At 45.1% G+C, this 18,872-nt stretch overlaps 2 protein-coding genes across 3 annotated transcripts; one reads left to right on the forward strand and one right to left on the reverse strand.

Moving 5' to 3' along the window:
* The first annotated feature begins 1,787 nt into the window (after window positions 1-1,787).
* On the forward strand, window positions 1,788-12,684 carry plekhf2 (pleckstrin homology domain containing, family F (with FYVE domain) member 2). Its single transcript, XM_054781976.1, has 2 exons — window positions 1,788-2,134; window positions 10,000-12,684. Exon 2 carries the CDS (start codon window positions 10,011-10,013, stop codon window positions 10,734-10,736), a length of 726 nt encoding a protein of 241 aa, XP_054637951.1. The 5' UTR covers window positions 1,788-2,134; window positions 10,000-10,010; the 3' UTR covers window positions 10,737-12,684.
* Window positions 11,628-18,622, reverse strand: LOC129185199 (WD repeat-containing protein 73-like). Of its 2 annotated transcripts, XM_054781975.1 has the most exons (8): window positions 18,472-18,622; window positions 18,034-18,101; window positions 15,624-15,709; window positions 15,453-15,541; window positions 14,103-14,170; window positions 13,868-14,032; window positions 13,386-13,757; window positions 11,628-13,294 (listed from the first exon to the last, which is right to left on the reverse strand). In XM_054781975.1, exons 1-8 carry the CDS (start codon window positions 18,528-18,530, stop codon window positions 13,059-13,061), a joined length of 1,143 nt encoding a protein of 380 aa, XP_054637950.1. In that variant the 5' UTR covers window positions 18,531-18,622; the 3' UTR covers window positions 11,628-13,058. The 2 variants fall into 2 exon arrangements, with proteins under 2 accessions (XP_054637950.1, XP_054637949.1); XM_054781974.1 differs by lacking the exons at window positions 11,628-13,294; window positions 13,386-13,757; window positions 13,868-14,032; ... (1 more) ...; window positions 15,453-15,541; window positions 15,624-15,709 and having other exon boundaries at window positions 15,765-18,101; window positions 18,472-18,561.
* Window positions 18,623-18,872: the final 250 nt, after the last annotated feature.

The raw sequence follows: 18,872 nt of genomic DNA on the forward strand, positions 1-18,872 counted from the left end.
CCCCCCCCCAAAAAAACATGGACAAAATATATAAAAATGTGCACTTTAACGGGTTCATTGTAACATGGTTCTAATGATGCCACCCGGCTTTTACAACAACAAAAAAATAAATACTCGCCATTGTTGGGTGACAGTACTTACCTGTTCTTTTTTACATTTGCTTCCAAATGTACATTATTACAGTGGCCAACAGGGGCAAACGCTCCAAATACAAAAATGCACCAGAACAAACACCAGAAAACACATGCTGGACATTAAAAAACGCTGCAGTCACATAAACGCTGCAGGATCTTAAACAAATGCAAAAGAAAGGTGCTGCGAAACAAAACCCCAAAACAACAGCATGAGAGAAATACTGCAAGATCACAGAACAAAACGAAAGTTAGCTAGGCTACTGGGGGCACCAGACCTGAGGGATATGCAAGGATGAGGGGGAATCCTATGCTCAGCTCATTTGCTCATCAAGTCAGGATATGTGTCACATGTGCACCCTCTACAGGCAGGATACTGGCGCCCCCGTGCTGTTCAGACGTAGTAGCTCAAACCACTGCTGGGCCTCAGCCCTCATGTTAATTACAAGATAAAAAAGCAAATTAAAACAGTAATTGCTCAAAAATGTAACATATTTCATTCTTAATGTTATATAATATTGAATATGTCGCAGGCCAAGCGTCTCAAACATCATTATTTTGCGACGAAAATGTTGAATAAAAACGAGGGATTTGTGAATCAGTATAAGGTGGTTTAGCCTTGAGTGCTTGTTGAGGTGTCAATGGTGGAGGATGACGAAGTGTTATTAATTTGTGTCAACAAAGCATGAAAAAGTGAAAGTCGTAGTCATCGGGTACACAATTTAGAAAGAAGAGAAATGAAGAAAAGGAGAAACGGGCTAAAGATAAAAGTATGGCGCTATACCGTGACTTTATGTATACCATGTTATGGAATACATGTGATCAAATAAGCTAATGTTACTTGGTGGTAGGCTAAAATGGTTTATTTTGTTATCTTGACTGAGAGTTTTAATGGTGTAAATAATGAACCGTAGTTCAACTGCAAATTAAGGGGAGCTTGTGAAATATTGTGGAGCACCTTCTGCGGTTTGTCCCGCTTAAATGTTTCAGATCATCAAACAAATTTAAATATTAGTCAATGACAACACAACTCAACACAAAATGCAGTTTTTAAAATGGAACTTTTTATTATTAAGGGAGAAAAAGAATCCAAACCTACTTGGCCCTGTGTGAAAAAGTGATTGCCCCCCTAAACCTAATAACTGGTTGCGCCACCTTTAGCAGCAACAACTGCAATCAAGCGCTTGTGATAACTTGCAATGAGTCTCTTAAAGCACTTTGACACCACCGTATTTTTAAAGGCAGAGTTTTGTGTTATTATTAGTTTAGCTTTATCTTCTTTGATCAATTTTTTCCATTTTTACGTTAAAAAAAATTCTACAGCCTGCTGCGGGCTGCAAATGGCCCTCGGGATGCACTTTGGACAGCCATGTACTATGCTATTTGATTTCAAACTAAATGATAAACACATATTTGGTGTATTTGTATTTAAAGTCACTGATACTGAGCTAATATGTCAGACAGAAATTAAACTGCTGCTGCATGAGTAATACTTGCAAGTCATAGCAATCCTTGGACACCATGCAACTGCACCCCCTAGTGGAGGGATGACCTCATGGCAACCTGATGCGCTTTATGCTGCGTTCTGTAGTAATGGGAACTGGGATGTTGGACTTCCAACTCATAAATACCGTACAGTAGTGTATATACATAAATAACCGACAGCAGTATAGTTAAATAACATTTACAATCGCGTAAGGACAGCAATGTTAGCCTAAATACTTGACACAGCGTACCTCAGATTTTGTTTTACTCATTTCGTTTTGAGGTCGTCGACCTGATTAGTGCTGCCATGTCCGACTTTCCATCGTGACATGAAGGCAGCGCGTTGCTCAGCTGCCATGTTGTTGTTTTTTCTCTCCGAGGCAGTGGCTGACTGTGGATGCTTCGTGCTGATCTTCAGTGGACTCTTTCTGATGACATACTCTTATCTGCTGGGTGATCTTCTCACTGCTCGACTCACTCTTTCAGCCACACACAGCAGCCTCACAAAGTGCCGCCTGGTACGTAAAGTTTGACTCTTTTCAAAGTTGCCCGTTGTGTTGTGTCATACTTTACTCGCTTAGCCGAAGCTAACTTAGCCTTACTTTTCTCACTAGTGGGTTTACCACCTGCTGGACTTTGCACGATCAATAACTTATTTGACCTCCGTCGTAGTCACACAGGGATCGGTACTCCTAGTTTAGGATTGTATTTGTTCACAAGTTGCTACAAGCCGTCGATTCCCGCGAACGCTAACTTCTACGACGGCTAGCAAGCTAACGTTAGCAACAGTTTGTAAAGTCGGTCTGAAAGCTTGAAGGAGTTTGTGTTGTTTACTCGAGTCGTCGTCAAAATACTGAACACAATTTTAAACTGTCAGTCATCTTAATGGACCGTCGATTCTTATTTATGGTTGTATGTCAAAGTTTGTGTTGCTCATGGAAAATGCTTTAGTATCGGCAATGTTGGTTGAAGCGCTCCCTTGCGATTAATTATTTTCACCTTAAAAGTGGCTAAAGTTGTCCTCGAAAAGTATTTGCAGTGTAATGAAAGTGTGATCCATACACCCGCTGAGCCGCCTTCCTGTTTTAAAACAGGAAGTAGCAGCCCGCTCACTTGCACAGGAATAATAGAAAGTTGTGCCGCGGCTCATAAGCGTCTTTAGTGCTTAGCGTCCACAAATATGCGTCTCAGTGTGAGAAAGGACTTGCCGCGTGTGTATGCTCACTTGTACACATGACTTAGCTCTGAATTAGGGCTGCACACACACAAAAAAATCGCGATTCACACTAACATGGATCTCATTTCTAAACGACCAGGATTTTTTTGTACCAAACGCGCTGCAACACAAATGTTTCCGTTTTACTTAAGAAGTGTCATTTGCATGGCATCTTCCTCACCCTCACTGTCCACCAGTGAGCCAGGGCAAGCCGGTTCCACCGCCTTGGCCTGCGAGATGCACTGGCTGTCATTCATCAGCTCGCGGGAGAAGCGATCGCATTACTTGATTGACTTTTCTGCTAATAATAATGATAATCATTTAAAAGAATAGTGTGACTTCTTCATATGTGGTGTGTGTGTGTGTGTGTGTGCAAGTCTGGGAAATATTGTCCCGGAGAATCAGGATTTCAATTCTAAGCAAGGAAATTGTGAACCTGAACGCATCATCACAGAAGAATATCACAGTACAGTATTTATTTGATCATGGAAATACGATATGCTGTATATACATCACGACATATACGTAAGTCAAAAAGGAAAAGCGAGACAGACATAAAAAATAAAAAAATTTTAATGCAAAAACCTTTTCTCTCATATGCCCTTAATTTTATAGTGTGACGTTTATTGGGGGGGGGTGTCATCAAATCTTGTGAGACTTTAGTCAGCATTTACTAACTGGAAAAAGTGTGTTTTCCGTTTTCTTTTTTATGTCTTTTGGGGCTTTTTTGTGTGTGATGTCCACACAGGAGGTGGAGGAATACGTTGACGGCCACAGATCAGGAAGTGGAAGATATTGCGACATAAGAAAGCGATGTACACGTGTCTGCCCTGGCTGCTCAGTACAATATGACTGAAGCAGCAACATATTATACGGTACATCTTCATGTGAGGAGACTTGCCTCCCAGTAATCTGTCTTCACGCATCTTTTCTTTTTTTTTTTTTTACACTTATATGACCGATTATTTCAGTGTCTCTGGTGAGGTTGGTGATCACATGCACCATTTTGTATTCGTATTTACTCATTTTAAGGTCCGGGCTGATGTGAAGTGATCAATACGCTTTAAATGCGTGTGTTTCGGAGGGAAGCCCTGCTGCTGCTGCTTCTACGTCCTTGTGCGGCGACGCTGTGAAGCGCGTTCTGTCAGAGCTGAACGGGGGCGAGGTGCGTTTATGATCAACCCGGCCCTCCTTCCCTCCACGCCCTTTCCCTCTCAGAACAGGATGTCTGGTCAGGCTCCTCGTGTAATCCACCTGCCAGCTCATAATCCAATATGTCTGGCTTTATAAATGGCTGCAGATTACAACGCTGTCACCTCCGCTGTGAAAACGATGAATGGACACTTAGTTTGACTCCATCAAGCTGTGCAGTGGAAACCTTTTTCCCATAGGAAATCATTAAAAATAGAAATAACAGTGGCCATCATAAAACCTAGACAGTATTTTAAGTAACATTTGAACATTCTTGACTGTCTCTGGTGCCCTTCTGTGGTGGCGTTACAAATACGTGTGAAATGGGATTCATTGGCAGACCCTACGCTCCACCTCAGTGACTCAAACTGTCAAAACATTAAAATTTCCACCTGATTTTGAGAATGAGCCCCAATTTAATTGTATGCCTTACTTAGTCCTTGTAATTGAAACATAGCTTCTTGCTAATGTAGGGCCCTATAAAATCCATTACATTGGTTCCCCAAGTTCCGTTGTTTTTTTTTTTTACCTTTTTCACGTATTTTACCAACATAAAGTGTGTGCTTTTGTTACAGTAAATAAAATGTACATTAATTAGATGCAAAAATCCTTGATGCAGTACATCATTGGCCAATTTTGCCCAGTATTTCAGAAACAGATGTAGCTTGGCTAACTTGTAATGGGATGTCAACCTTTGTACATATTGCAACAAAACCCTCAACAAACTATAATCCCTGTGCTTGTGGTTCAGGAAAAGGCAGTCACCAAGGCAATCCAAATTGTGTTATTAATGTAAGATATTTTTTGTGACACCCTTATTTTGTTTACACAGTGGAGACAGTGTATGGCGAACAGCACTCTTTTATTTTGAAGGCCGGAAGTGTGTTGTGTGTGTTGAGAATGTCTGTTGATGGCTAAGATGCGAGCTTGGAGCAAGAATAAACGCGCCTTTTGTCATTTTTTCACTCAGAACTCGCACGGCGTCAGCGAGCCTCATAAAATGCTCGTTTGCATGAACAAGCGGTAAAGCACGAGGCGGTGTAAACGCACGCATACAGCAACGAAGCTAACCCCACTAGCTTCCATTCACGCTCCGTAAGAGAGGAGTTTCAAAGTTTTGTCGGAAGCTTTGGCTGGCGTTTCAGGTCTCCGTTTTGACATGTTTAGTTCGGGAGTGGGCTGGTAGTGTTTGTGATGAGATTCTGCCACAATTGGCCGGTCCGCCCGGGAAATACTTCCCCACACAAACGTTCCGTCTTTTCAGTCACAATTTGTCAATCCCCGCGAGATTCCGCGTTGCAAATTAGGTCCGATTTTTATTGGCCAATTCTGTTAAGGTGGAAATCCTAGGGCCCTACTAGTAATGTGTGATTTACACTTGGAGGAGGTAATCACTTACACACTGTCACATATTCCTGTAATAATGTTTGTCATTGGAGTTACAACAGCGGCATTGAGACCATGATAACTGCAGCAATCAGCATATTATGTGGAATGAATATTTCCCTGATAGTCAGTCACACGCAGGGCTACTGTACTATTGTCATAGTGGACTAGTCATCAACTATCGAAATGATTAGTCAACCATCGTTAATGATCGCAAGAAACAACTGCTCTTATTTAGCCTCCAGTAATTCTATTTACAATGTTTACATGTTTCAGCTTGTGCTAATAATGACACGTTCCTTCATTCAAAAATAGGAATTTTAGTTAACTTTGCTGCCTATAAGACTACTTCTAATACAGAGTATTTTCATTTTTCTTTCTTGCCTTTGCTTTTGGTCATATAGTTTATACATACAGTGGTGTGAAAGCGTTTCCCCCCCCTTCCCGATTTCATATTTTTTTGCCTGTTTGTCCCACTTAAATGTTTCAGTTCATCGAAAAAATTTAAATATTAGTCAATGACAACATAACTGAACACAAAATGCAGTTTTTACATTAAACTTTTTATTGTTTAGGGAGGGAAAACAATCCAAAGCTACATGTCCTTGTGTGAAAAAGTTATTAGCCCCCTAAAGCTAATAACTGGTTGGGCCCCCCTTAGCAGCAACAACTGCAATCAAGCATTTGTGATAACTTGCAATGAGTCTCTTACAGCGCTGTGGAGGAATTTTGCTGAAATGTTGCCATCCAGCCACATTGGAGGGTTTTTGACCATGAACCGCCTTTTTAAAGTCATGCCACAGCGTCTCAATAGGATTCAGGTCAGGACTTGGACGAGGTTGCTCCAAAGTCTTTGTTTTGTTTTTGTTCAGCCATTCAGAGGTGGATTTGCTGGTGCGTTTTGGATCATTGTCTTGCTGCAGAACCCAAGATGGTTTCAACAGATGGCCGGACATTCTCCTTCAGGATTTTTTGGTAGACAGCAGAATTCATGGTTTCCATTTATCACAGCAAGTCTTCCAGATTCTGAAGCAGCACCATATTTTACAGCTTCCAAAAAGTTCAACTTTTGTCTGGTCAGACCACAGAGTATTTTCCCAAAGGTCTTGGAGATCATCAAGATGTTTTCTGGCAAAATTGAGACGAGCCTTATGTTCTTTTTGTTTAGCAATGGTTTTGGTCTTGGAACTCTGCCATGCAGGCTGTTTTTGCCCAGTGTCTTTCTTATGGTGGAGTCATGAACACTGACCTTAACTGAGGCACGTGAAGCCTGCAGTTCTTTGGATGTTGCTGTGGGGTCTTTTGTGACCTCTTGGATGAGTTGTGGATGCGCTCTTGGGCTAATTTTGGTTGGCCGGCCACTCCTGGGAAGGTTCACCACTGTTCCAGGTTTTTGCCATTTGTGGATAATGGCTCTCACTGTGGTTCGCTGGAGTCCCAAAGCTTAGGAAATGGCTTTCTAACCTTTAACAGACTGATAGATCTCAATTCATCTCAGCTAAGTTATGTTTTAACGGGGGGGTACTCGCTATTTCACACAGGGCCATGTAGGTTTGGGTATTTTTTCTCCCGCAATAATAAAAAGTTGAATTTTAAGAACTTAATTGTGTGTTCAGTCGTGTTGTCATTGACTGATATGTAAATTAGTTTGATGATCTGAAACATTTAACTGCAACAAACAAAATGTGCACATAATTGCTGCTGTGACACGTTAGCTTCCCCCCCAGGAAGAATAAGGCCTACCTATCTTGATCCGCTGCAGCCGTGACCCAAAGTGAACATTATGACTAGATTGTGTACCTAATGAAGTGGCCAGCGGGTTTATGTGTTCAACACTGAGTTCCAGTAATGATTGGAGGGTGTCTTGGCGTACATGCTCGAACGTGTGTTGACCAATCGGAAGCCTCGATTGTTGATCTGTGTTAGAACCTGTGTGAATTAAAGGCCGCTGGCGGCGACTGAAGCAAAACACCAAATAGTTGTGGAGACACACCTTCAGTTTGAGCAAGTAAACGCTGCACCGTGTAATGTGGTCGTATTAAGTATTCCATCAGCAACTGGCATCCCCTTCATGCAAAGACATGCACAGTAACGCTTGTTAGTTAAGGAGACGGCGGCTACAGTTCGACAGCCTGCTTCTGGAGCATATCCTTCTAGTGTCGCTCATCACCCTCAATCGCGCTGATTATTCCGCTACACAGCGTTGCGGTCTCCCAGCTGTGCCTGTGCGTCGTTTTGCCCCGTCAAAGCGAGCGTCGATGTGAGCTGAGGCCGCAGTAACGAGCCAGTAAACTGATGTCAGGCTACCGAGCGTCCGCCACAGCGAGACAGCAGGCTTCTTAAAGGCTGAAAGTGACTCCTCGTTAATCATACACTTTGCAAAGATCCTATCTCGGACAGATGCACTCCAAACGGGAACATGAATTGCTCCAGTGGAGCCTCTAGAAAGATTTCCCCATCGGAAATAATGGAAGTACAGCAGCTGCTCCAGGATAGAACCGTGGCCATCGTACAACCTCGGAGCACTCGAACACCTGTGAAGAGGTGTAAACGCAATCAATCACTAAGGTGCCTGATTGTCTTGTTTGCGGTGTGTCAGATCACTCATCTTTTTGGAGTTAGCTGTTCTAAGAGGTGGAAACGAACCAGTTCCGTTTACAGTAATCCTTCGCCATTTTTACCTATTTTTGTGCCTGAATTAAGCATTTTGAAGCATAAAAATGACTTAACGAAGTAAAATACAAATCTAAGGCATTCAGAAGGCGCGTTCCGAGACGTAGTGAACATAGGTAGTATTCTACAGTGGTCACTGGGTGGCAGTAATGTTACTCTAAAGTTGGGTGAGACACACAAGCACCAGACTTTTAGGTTCTCAGGTTTGAACGATCTCACAACAGGCACAACAATCCCTAACATGCGCTACTTTTGCGGCTGTGGCCCACACCCAGCTAAAACTCAACTCTGAACCCCCGACATCACTTCCTGTCCTCACCCCCACTAAGCTCCCCTAGCACCAGAACACATTTGTAGCAAAACATACAAGCAAACGTTTCATTTATGTCTTGTTTTCTCTTATTATGTCTACCATATTGGGTAATACAAGCGTAAAGGTGACTATAGGGGTGTTATTTCCTGTCTAGAGGGCTCTAACAATGTTAAAAACGTATTTAGAAGGTCGAGAACAGGTTTTCTATGCTCCATCTGGAAAATATTCTATTTGTTTTTTTTATTTAAATGTTTTTCTCTGAAAATAGGCCGTCTCATCCACCCCAAGTCAGTATGAATGTATAAATACGTGATAATACAGGTCAAATGTACAGCATGCATGCCGCTCCTAAAAACTCCTGCAGTTTTTACATGTTTTTATGCGACTGTTATAACTTTTTTTTTGTCATGCGTTGACATTTTGCCCTTTGTTTGGAGGGCGAGGAGCGAGCCGCGTGTCAGAAAGACACGGCTGCTGGGGTTGAGGCTCGGGCTTGGGTTTTAGTTCGGGTTAAGGCTAGGATTACACGAGTTAGGGTGTTGAAGTTAAGGTTAGGGTGAGCTAACTTGTCATTGAAGTGATGAGTGTGTGAAAATGTGCCACTGAAGGTCTCTGCTGGCCATCTGGTCCTCCCCAGAGGCCGCAAACTGATACTCTTCGCTTACATAGTTTCATTCAATTACTGATTCCTGCCTTGTGCAGCGGTCAAGCATGTTTGTTGTGAAGGTCAAATGAGAGTCCTACAAGCCGTGTCACATGCTTGGCTTGTTTATTTCACGTTGCATTGCCCCTTCTCCAACATTAGGATGCTAATGCAGCACCGCCTACGTGGGCCGTCTGTCACACTGCTGACGCCTGAGATGCCAGCACAGATGACGCTCCTCAACCAATTGTTCATTTTTCCTGCTTGGAATCTCATTTCGTGGAGTAGAAGGTTCTTGCAGTGAGTGAGTTTAATATTCCATTTAATGGAAATGCCTTTGCAAGGTGGAAAAAAAACAGCGTGGTCTGGTTCTGCATGACACAAAAGTGCAGCCGTGTTCACTATCGGTCAGCACGGAGGTCAGCTGACCTGTTTGTCGTGATGTTTGACGAGCAGCCCACATCATGTCCCCGTGGTCGTGCTCTCCAAGGGCCCCTCTGTCCTCTGAGGCGCTTGAGGCGACAGCTCCAGTTTATTAATGCGCACGTCACTGGGGAGTCTGGACCCGGCTGCACTGGCATGTGCCGCTCATTAGCATGATGTCTGCTTAGGGAAGAGAGCAAAGTCAGCGTACGTTCTTACCTTCTCTCATTCATTGATTCATTTGTGGTGTGAGTTAAACATCACACAAACATAAAAAGCTTCCAACCTGTCATACATACATGAAAAAAATGTCCCAAGAAGTCCTACAAACTTAAAAACCAACCCAATGTCATCCAAACTTAAATCTCCATCGAGCATAAAACCGTCCTACGTGTCATAAAAATTGTCCAGCATGTTATTAAAAACATTTCATGCAAACACAAAAAACGCACAACATGCATAAAAACTGACCACCATGTCATGCAAACATGACCGCCGCCCAAATATCATAAAAACTGTCCGACATGTCGTCCTGCAGGTGAGGTGAAGATGGTGGACCGGCTTGCCAACAGCGAGGCCAACTCCAAGCGCATCGCGCTGGTGGAGAGCTGCTTCGGGGCGGCGGGCCAGCCTTTAGCCATCCCGGGCCGCGTGCTGATCGGTGAGGGCGTGCTGACCAAGCTGTGCCGCAAGAAGCCCAAAGCGCGGCAATTCTTCCTCTTCAACGACATCCTGGTGTACGGCAACATCGTCATCCAGAAGAAGAAGTACAACAAGCAGCACATCATCCCGCTGGAGAGCGTCACCATCGACACGGTGCCCGACGAGGGCGAGCTGCGCAACGGCTGGCTCATCAAGACGCCCACCAAGTCCTTTGCCGTCTACGCCGCCACCGCCACCGAGAAGTCGGAGTGGATGAACCACATCGGAAAGTGTGTGGGCGAGCTGCTGGAGAAGAGCGGCAAAGCGCCCACCAGTGAGCACGCCGCCGTCTGGGTGCCCGACTCGGAGGCCACCGTGTGCATGCGCTGCCAGAAGGTCAAGTTCACGCCGGTCAGCCGCCGCCACCACTGCAGGAAGTGCGGCTTCGTGGTGTGCGGCCCGTGCTCGGACAAGAAGTACTTGCTGCCCAGCCAGTCGTCCAAGCCCGTCCGCGTCTGTGAGTTCTGCTACGGGCAGCTGACGTCGGGAGCGCGCTCGGACTCCTTCGCCCGGCCATGCTCCAACTTCAACAACTTGTCTGACGACGAGGACGAAGACGACAGCAGTGACTGAGAGGGCGGGACGGGCGTCGGGCGGGCGCCCGAGCCTCCTCTCTTTGGAATTCCAGCAGGGATGAAACACTTCCCAGAACTGAATGATGGCATTTCTATGGGCTCGTCACTACCCAACACTGAGATCCAGACGATGGACACACCCCTTTGGCCCTTAACTCCTCCCTCTTCTGTCCTCCGCCAACTACACTAGCTGATCATCTCTGCAGGGAAAAAGCATCTCAACTCTAAGGGCTTTTTTTCTATCACTAATGACGTATTTTACTACAAAGAACCGCCACGACCGAATCTCGCTGCTCTCAACAAATCAAGTCTGTGCCTCCGCTCTCACCTTAGTGCCTTCTAGAACAATCACCCCCACACACACAGCCCACCCCCACCAAGAGCTTGGTGCTTTTGGAGTTTGCTGAGAGTTGTTTCTGTAACCACATCATGTCCTGCAGACGCCATGGCAACGGCATTTATTTTTATTTCGGTTGAGACACTTTTTGTCTTTTTGAGGGCCACAATGGCAAGTCATTCACGTCATTTACCTTTTCATGAATGGCGCGGCTGCTGAAGCGCAACAACTTATTAAATGCGGCGCTAGCCGAGAACAGATGGCGCTTGTTAGCGATCATTTGGTTCCTGGAAGGCAGCAGCAGGAGTGGGCGACATGGACAGAAGTATTGGGACGGATATGCGGCGTCTTTGTCCGTCTATTCGCGGATTTCTTTTGTCTGCTTCAAATTGTAAATGATTTTTTTTATGGTAAACTAAATAGTGGTTGGACAGCACTATCTGGGGGGCGGCGGGTATGAATGAAAATGCTTTGACGAGACGTGATGTTGTCTAACGGCGCGTTTTGCACTTACAGTACTGTTTGTTGATGCGTAGAACAGAATTTAAAATGTAAATGTAAGAGGCATTTGATATAAAAAACTAGGCATTCTAAGGGTTTAGGGATTGTTTTTTTTTCTTGAGGGTTGTCAAAGACCAAGAATAACGGGACGCGAATGTATAACATCTTCCATTCTTCTCTTAAGACTTCCTTCAAGATTTTGAGAGGTCACTCATGTTCTTCCACACCAAACTCTCCTGCCTTTATGGAGCTTGCTGAGAGTAGAAAGAAGATTCAGGGACAACTAAGGACTGTAGTCCAACCTACTATTCATGCATTAGGAGCTGTGTCCCAATACTTTTGTCCATGTAGTGTCTTTTTTAGTTTTTAACTTTTCAAATCTAAAATATTTTTGTTGCAGGATGATTATCATCTATCAATTAGGAAGTGAGTTGTCCTACGCTGGGGACACTGGTTGTGCGACAAAGATGCCCAGCCGCCCTTCCTCGCGCTGACGTGTAACCCGCCACTCAACCAGGAAGTGAAAGTCCAGCGCACTTGAGGGTTGAAGTGGTGCATGAAAGGAGAAGAAAGGGATTTTTTTGGTTTTGTTTCTTTTGAATCATTTGGTGAAAATCAATGTTCCAGATCACTCGTCCTTCTGATGTTTTGATATTTTTATTGTTGTTGTCATCAGGGCCGTCCACACTAAGGTCATGTGACGTCATCTCAAGAGTGGCCGTGGTCTTAAAAGGCCAACGTTCTCTTCATTCAAACGCATTTCTAAATGATAACAATGAGTGCTGTTTAACAAACCGCTTGTGTGGGCCCTGAATGCAGCATCAATGGAATCCCTTCCGCCTGTAAGGTCCAAAACAGCTTAGAAAACATGGCTGACTTTATGGAACGACGTCCTCTTACTAGTCTTGTTTCTTCCATCGTGTTTTGTCGTTTTGTTTTAAAAGAATCTAAAAAGGGCTTTGATTAGAATGTAAACACAGCTTAATTAACGAATGATCACTACTGCTTCCTCAGCGTGTATTCATGTGCGAGTGTGTTGCTTCAAGCCAACCGCTTGTCTGATCTTCATTCTTTCCCAGAGTGAAAACTATAAAAACATGAAATTGAACTTCTGTTGTTTGGGATGTTATTTTACGTGCACCAACGTGCAGCGTTCTACTTGCAGTGTTTTCTGCCTTCAGTAGTTCTCATACTTGCAGAAGTTTTTAAAAGGGTAAAAAGTCAGAATGTAACTTGAAATGATCGTCAGGCGTTCTTTCCTTACTTCGTGGCCCAGCAGTGATCTCCATTGTGCAAGAAGTTGTCTTTATTCAGGCAGCAATGGAGGATAATAGCAATCACACAATGACAGACAATGAGAGCTCTCCACTAAACGAAAGGATCTTTGCTCTAAAAATGAAAGTGGTGCTAACCACTTGGGAGCTTAATCGCTCGTGTTCCGCAGAGAGGCTTTGAGTCATTTATCACTCCTGTGCGACGGCGTCACCCGGCCGATCGGTCGATCCAGTCCCACACATGCAACGAGCCGTCAGAAGCGGCCGACAGGAGCGTCCTCGCCTGTTCAGGGTGCCAGACGTGAGCGGTGACGACGACGGGATTGTCACCGTCTGTCTGCTGCACAGACACCGTGTGACCTCGATGCTCAAAGAGCGGCTCGCCTTCTTTAGGCTCCGCCCCCCAGGTGGCGAAGTTGTAGATTTGGACGTCTCCGCCGAAACCTGGAAGAGTGCAAAAATAAACTTGGAGGCTGCGGCCAGCAGAGGCGCTGTTGAGTCTCAGCTAGTTTGCCACATAAACTTTCCATCTGACCTGACACAGAGACCGTGTCCTCCAGCGAGGGCGCCCACCTCACAGTGACGTCACCTGGCCGGAGGTGGTGTCGTAGTCGTGTCTGGACCTCCAGCTGAGCCTGGCACACCACGCCCGCCGGGCTCCTTAGGTCCGAAACCACCGCACGCCCCGTTGAGGACACGCGCACCAACCTGCAGCCTGGTGCGCCTGCCGAGGCGTCCGTCCACCAGAGAGAGCTAGAATCGATGGCGGGCATGGGGGGAGGGGCCAACTGAGGGGAAGAGGACGCGCGGGTGTCTATGGTGTGAACATTCCCGTTAGTGCAGGCGGCTAGGAAGACCACCTCGCTCAAGAAGTGTAAAGAACTCAGAGGGTCCGCAGAGTCTGATGCTGTGAGAAAGTTCAAAAAGCAAACAAGTATCGCTTCCTGATGTCTCACGGCACACAAGACATGACATCCTCTTTCGAAAAGTGAATAGCAGGTTGGTCTCCATGGTTACCTCGCTCGTAGACACTTTGTCCTGACGGCAGACGTGTCATTCGGACGTCACCACTCCGAGTTCCGTGAAGAACCGCCGGCGTTGATGAGCGTGGTGCAGCCATCTTGACCCGTCCTCCCCGGGTGTTCTGCGTCCCCTTGATGCTCGCCGTCCTCGTGATGACGTCTGGCGGTGACGACACGCGGCAGCTTGTTTCAGCACTTGCGCAACACCGGGAACGATCAATGAGACTCACCGCTGTCATCCCCTCCCAGGTCCCACACCTGCAGGTCTGAGGTCAGCCCATCACTGGTGACAGCCAACCTTTCCAAATAAAAATAAAATAAAACGGAAGAGTGACAGGTATCAGTCACGTTTCTAAAAGGCTGAAGTACCGCTAAGGCAGTCAAAGCCCAGTCCAGGTCCATTTTACCGCCTGCTTTTCTCACATCTTATTTTTGTAAAAGTTACCATTAGGCAGCGACGATGCCATCTACTGCACAGAGCTGGAACGACAAGCTACATTCAAACAGTCCCAATTGAGTCCATTATGAGCGAGGGCCAACAGGTAGCGCCAAATGTATCTGTGGGGGTCCAAATATATCAGTGGCGGGCTGCCACAAATCAATGAAAGTTACAAAATGTAGTCAATTAATAAAAATTCATTAAAAATAAAAAAGTAAATAATAAAATTTCTAATTAACTCCTTCAATACTAAACCAACGTATTTATGCATTTTTATAAACCCGAACGCCCAATCCCAAAGACGCATTTTTTTGCGCAAGTGGCAAAAAGAGGTGATGACGCAACTACACACTAAAAGATGTCACTTTTAGAGCAGTTTTAAGCCATAAAAACGGCCACAAGGTGGCAGGAGTGCACTTGATAAGAGTTCGGCATGGATCTTTTGCATGTAAAAAGACACTCGACAGCAAGGAGGAAGTGAGAGAGCATGGAGGAGTGTGGGCATGCAGAAGGTTACGCATTGTAACGCGCACACACACACAGTCTAGTTCTGAATGTGAAAATTGTAAATAGTTCATGGTGTCATTTGGATGTAAAACATCCCCTCTTTTGTGTTGTTTATGTTGTGGTATAGTTTAGATATTTCAGCCGTCACAATTCGAGCCGATTGATGCTCTCCGCGTGCATGCGTGGGTTTTCTCCGAGTACTCCGGTTTCCCGCCACATTCCAAAAAGGTTCATTGGCGATCAGTCAAAATAGTGTAAATGGCTGGGATTGAATGAGTTAAAAAAAAAAAAAAAAAAAGCAAACAATTATGATCGACTAGCAAAACAAAAAAAACATCCATGAATCAGGAATTATTTTATTAAAACTGGTGATTAAAAACGTTTTTGAAAACAAATCCAACATCTGCTAACGTATTACTGTCCAAAAAAATAATAAATGCATTGAAAAAATGTATTACTTGTATAGTATTAGATTATCTTGAATATATTCTTAAAATAACTTCAAAAAACATAATCCAATCTCGGAATTTTGTTTGTAAATTTGACCAGTTTTACTGTAAAAGTCAACAGAAAGCATTGAAAAAGGCGTCCAGTTTGATAACTCTTAGACTTCTGCGGGGTGTGACAAGCTCACCTAGTTCCTGGGACGTGTTTGAGGACGCTGACGGGACCTTGAGTAAAACCACCGTGGACCACCTTGAAATCCCGCTCAGCACAGAGACCCTGAACGCATCAAAACACTGACATTTTCAGCAGCAACAACACAGTCTGGACTATTAGATTTTGTTTTGTTTTTTCTTTTTACCTTATTTTCTTCAGCAAAGAGTTTTCGAGGCAAACAAAGTTCCAAAATGTCATTTTTGGTCAAGCTGCCACCTGCAACACAGATGGCTGAGGGGTGGGGGAAAAAAAGAAGCACCTTGTTCTTAAATTGCATTCAGCATAACATTAGCGTTCACTGGAAAGGACAGAAGGTGCACATCACCCCCGTGCGGTCGACGTCGGTACTACAACACCAAGCCGTTTCATTCCTGTCCAATAAAAAGTGTTTCTTTCCAGTATCAAAATAATCCTCTCAACAGTTTCTCTTCAAATTGTGCTAACTTCTTTTCTTTTACTCCTCTAAGGTCAAACGCAATCTGTCCTGTGATGACTGACTTCCAAAATGCTCAAAACTAAGCTTTTATCGAAATAATCTGTTCCGGGGTCAAAATGTGGCCATCGTAAAGACTTTATTAAGCATACAGGCAACGTTTTAAGTCACATTTTAACAATCCTAACTGCCGTACGAACGTAAAAAGAAGTCAACTGACAAATACAGCGGAAAAAAAACGATGCGGCCTCTGAAGATGACATCATGGAAGGCGGCACAGGAAGGAGTGTTTACTGATACTAGCATCTCTATTTTGTCACATTTATTATTTTTTGCAAAGTTCTATGGTTATCATCACACTTTTCCTCTTTGCCATCAATGGTGTCTTTCTGGTGGCCATTACAAAAATAAACACACAAAAAAACGTAAAAAAAAAAAAAAAAAAAACAGTTAAAAAGAAAACACACTTTTATTATCATTTGCGGCAAATTGTTTTGTTCGATGGAAATCCGTTGTGTAGCTTTAGCGTAAACGTAAGATGGCTACGTCTCAAACGAAGACACAAAATTGCAGTCCTGTGGGGAAACGCTGCACGTTTGACTCAGTTAAACAGTTTTCCAGAAGTCTTGTTGAGAAGTGTTCATCCGACTAAAGCAGAGGCCCAAGCAGGGTGTGATGGGGGCTCTGGGAGGACCCATCCCTGAGGAATGGCGGTCCCTTCATGATCTGCCGCCAAGAAGACGTCCCACTGTCGTCTGACTTGAAGCAAGGCGTGCAGCGAGGACTCAGACTGAGTGTAGTAGTCAGTGAAGGCCTGCAGGGCGGCGTCAGCGGACGTCTGCTCTCCAAACAACATGGCGTTCACTTGCTGCTGTCTGTGCAGCTGTCTCTCCCTGTCCTTCTTCTTCAGCTCCCTCCTCTGCTCCTCCTGCATGCTGTCCAGCATCACCATCAGCGCCTTCTCCTCCGCCGTGTAAATGACCGTCCTGGTCTTCATCACGCGCCTCAGCTCGTCCAACTGGCTCTGGAACGCCTCATCAGACTCTGCCTCGGTGGCGATGCCTTTCCTCGAAGCCGCGTCTTTCCTCAGCTTGCGTAACTTCTCCAGAGATCTCAGGACGTCCTGCATGCGCTTGATGTCACTTTGCTTCTTGCGCACCTCAGAGAGGACAGAGTCTGCCGCCAACTTCAGCTCGCGCTCCTTCTTCTTCTCCTCCACCTGGTGGATCTGTCTCATCCTCCATTTGTCGATGGCGCTCTCTTTCTCCGCTGAGCGCATCTCTTTTGCCGCTTGGTCCATCTCCGCCATGTTCCTGCTTTTCAGACGCCGCGCTCTCGTCTTTGCAGCGCGGGACATCTTTTCTTTGTGGACTTCAAAAAGATCCACCAGGCTTGAGAGTTTGTTTTGCAAGTCCGCTTTTAAATGTAGTGAGTCGCCATAGGAAGCGGCCCACACGCTGCTGTTGTCCAGGTTGTCTGAGAGAGTTTGACAAGCCTCAGTCAGCCTGGACAGGAGATGAGCTGCCTCACGTAGGACATCTTTCAGGTCAGGACCAGAGACAGGCTTCAGTGTCTTTGCATCTTTGACCTCACCGGCTCTTCTCTGCAGGAAGTGACCGAGCCATTGTTCATCCTGCTTCCTCTGCACAGCTGCTTCATCCACAGGACAAACTGCAAAGTCCTCACTTGGTTCCACGTGTTGACTTCTTTGTGGAGTCCAACTGAAATTCTGGACAAATGGCTGAGATGCTGGCGGTCCAGGACTGTTATACATGCTTGGAGGAGGTGGAGGTGTGTTTGGAAAGTAGCCTACAGGAGGATGTTGTTGATGAGCAGCGTGGCTTGCCTGTGGCGGGGGGAAAGGAGGCGGGAAAGTGTATGGAAATCCAGCAGAGGACATATCACCTCCTGGTGACGGTGTCCACTGTCCAGCTGTGTAGCCATGCTGGGCAGCGTCCTGAGCAAAGCCGCTCGTCATCGCTCTGCCGGCTGTGTATGAAGAGTCCAAGTTGTCACCACTGAAGGAGGAGTGTTGCTGCTTCCCTGGATCACCCGCTCCGTATGTCCAATCCATTTTGCGTCTGTTATAACAAGAACCCAAAAGCTAAAAGGATTTACTCACTTTTCCCTGACGTCCACTCAATGACTGTGGTGGGAAACTCCAGCTGATACACATGAAGGTCTTTGTACCTAAACAACACACACATACACACGCACACGCACACGCACACAGAGTTCGATTTACTGTGACGGGAACAAGTGATATTGCACACAAATAAAAAGGAATTAGTCGATGCTGGACCACATTATCTCGGCCTAATGAATTCTAAAGCGCACCGCAGTACAAGTCGAAATTGGTAATAAGATGTTTGTAAAACTGGCATATTATACGAATGAGTCATTTTCCACTATGCTTCTCAAAACTGGACTATTACTGAGCGGAGTTCAAAGCAATGCCAATATCCGCAGCAATACTAACGTTAACGTTAGCATAAACGCCTTACTCGTAATTCTCATTCGCCGCCGTGAAAACCCAACCCTTAAACGAAAGTTTACTTACGTTTTCAGAGATTCTATAAACCAGTCGTCTAAAATGTCATCCAAGTCAGATTCCTCCATTACTTTTCGTGTTTACGACGCTCGTGTTCGCTGTCTGTACAATTGTTGGGTTATTCTTTGTCTTCCGGGTAGCTGGCTTGGTCACAGCGCCACCAGCTGGACCGGAGTATTCAAGTGACAGTGACAGACACTTCTTCTATTATTTATTGGCGATTGGCAAGCAGCTCTTTGATGCGCATTTCCGCCACCATCTGAATAGGAGTGTGGAACAGAATCTGATCTACTCTATAATCTTGAGTATATATAAATCCAGTTTTTCTTAGAAATCAAAATATATATCTGTAAAGAACATGTCCGTAGTCTGTGGAAGAGTTTGCAAGTGCATTGAAAGGGCAGTCAAAA

The sequence above is a fragment of the Dunckerocampus dactyliophorus genome, chromosome 7 (genome assembly GCF_027744805.1).
Source record: "Dunckerocampus dactyliophorus isolate RoL2022-P2 chromosome 7, RoL_Ddac_1.1, whole genome shotgun sequence".
Lineage (NCBI taxonomy): Eukaryota > Metazoa > Chordata > Actinopteri > Syngnathiformes > Syngnathidae > Dunckerocampus > Dunckerocampus dactyliophorus.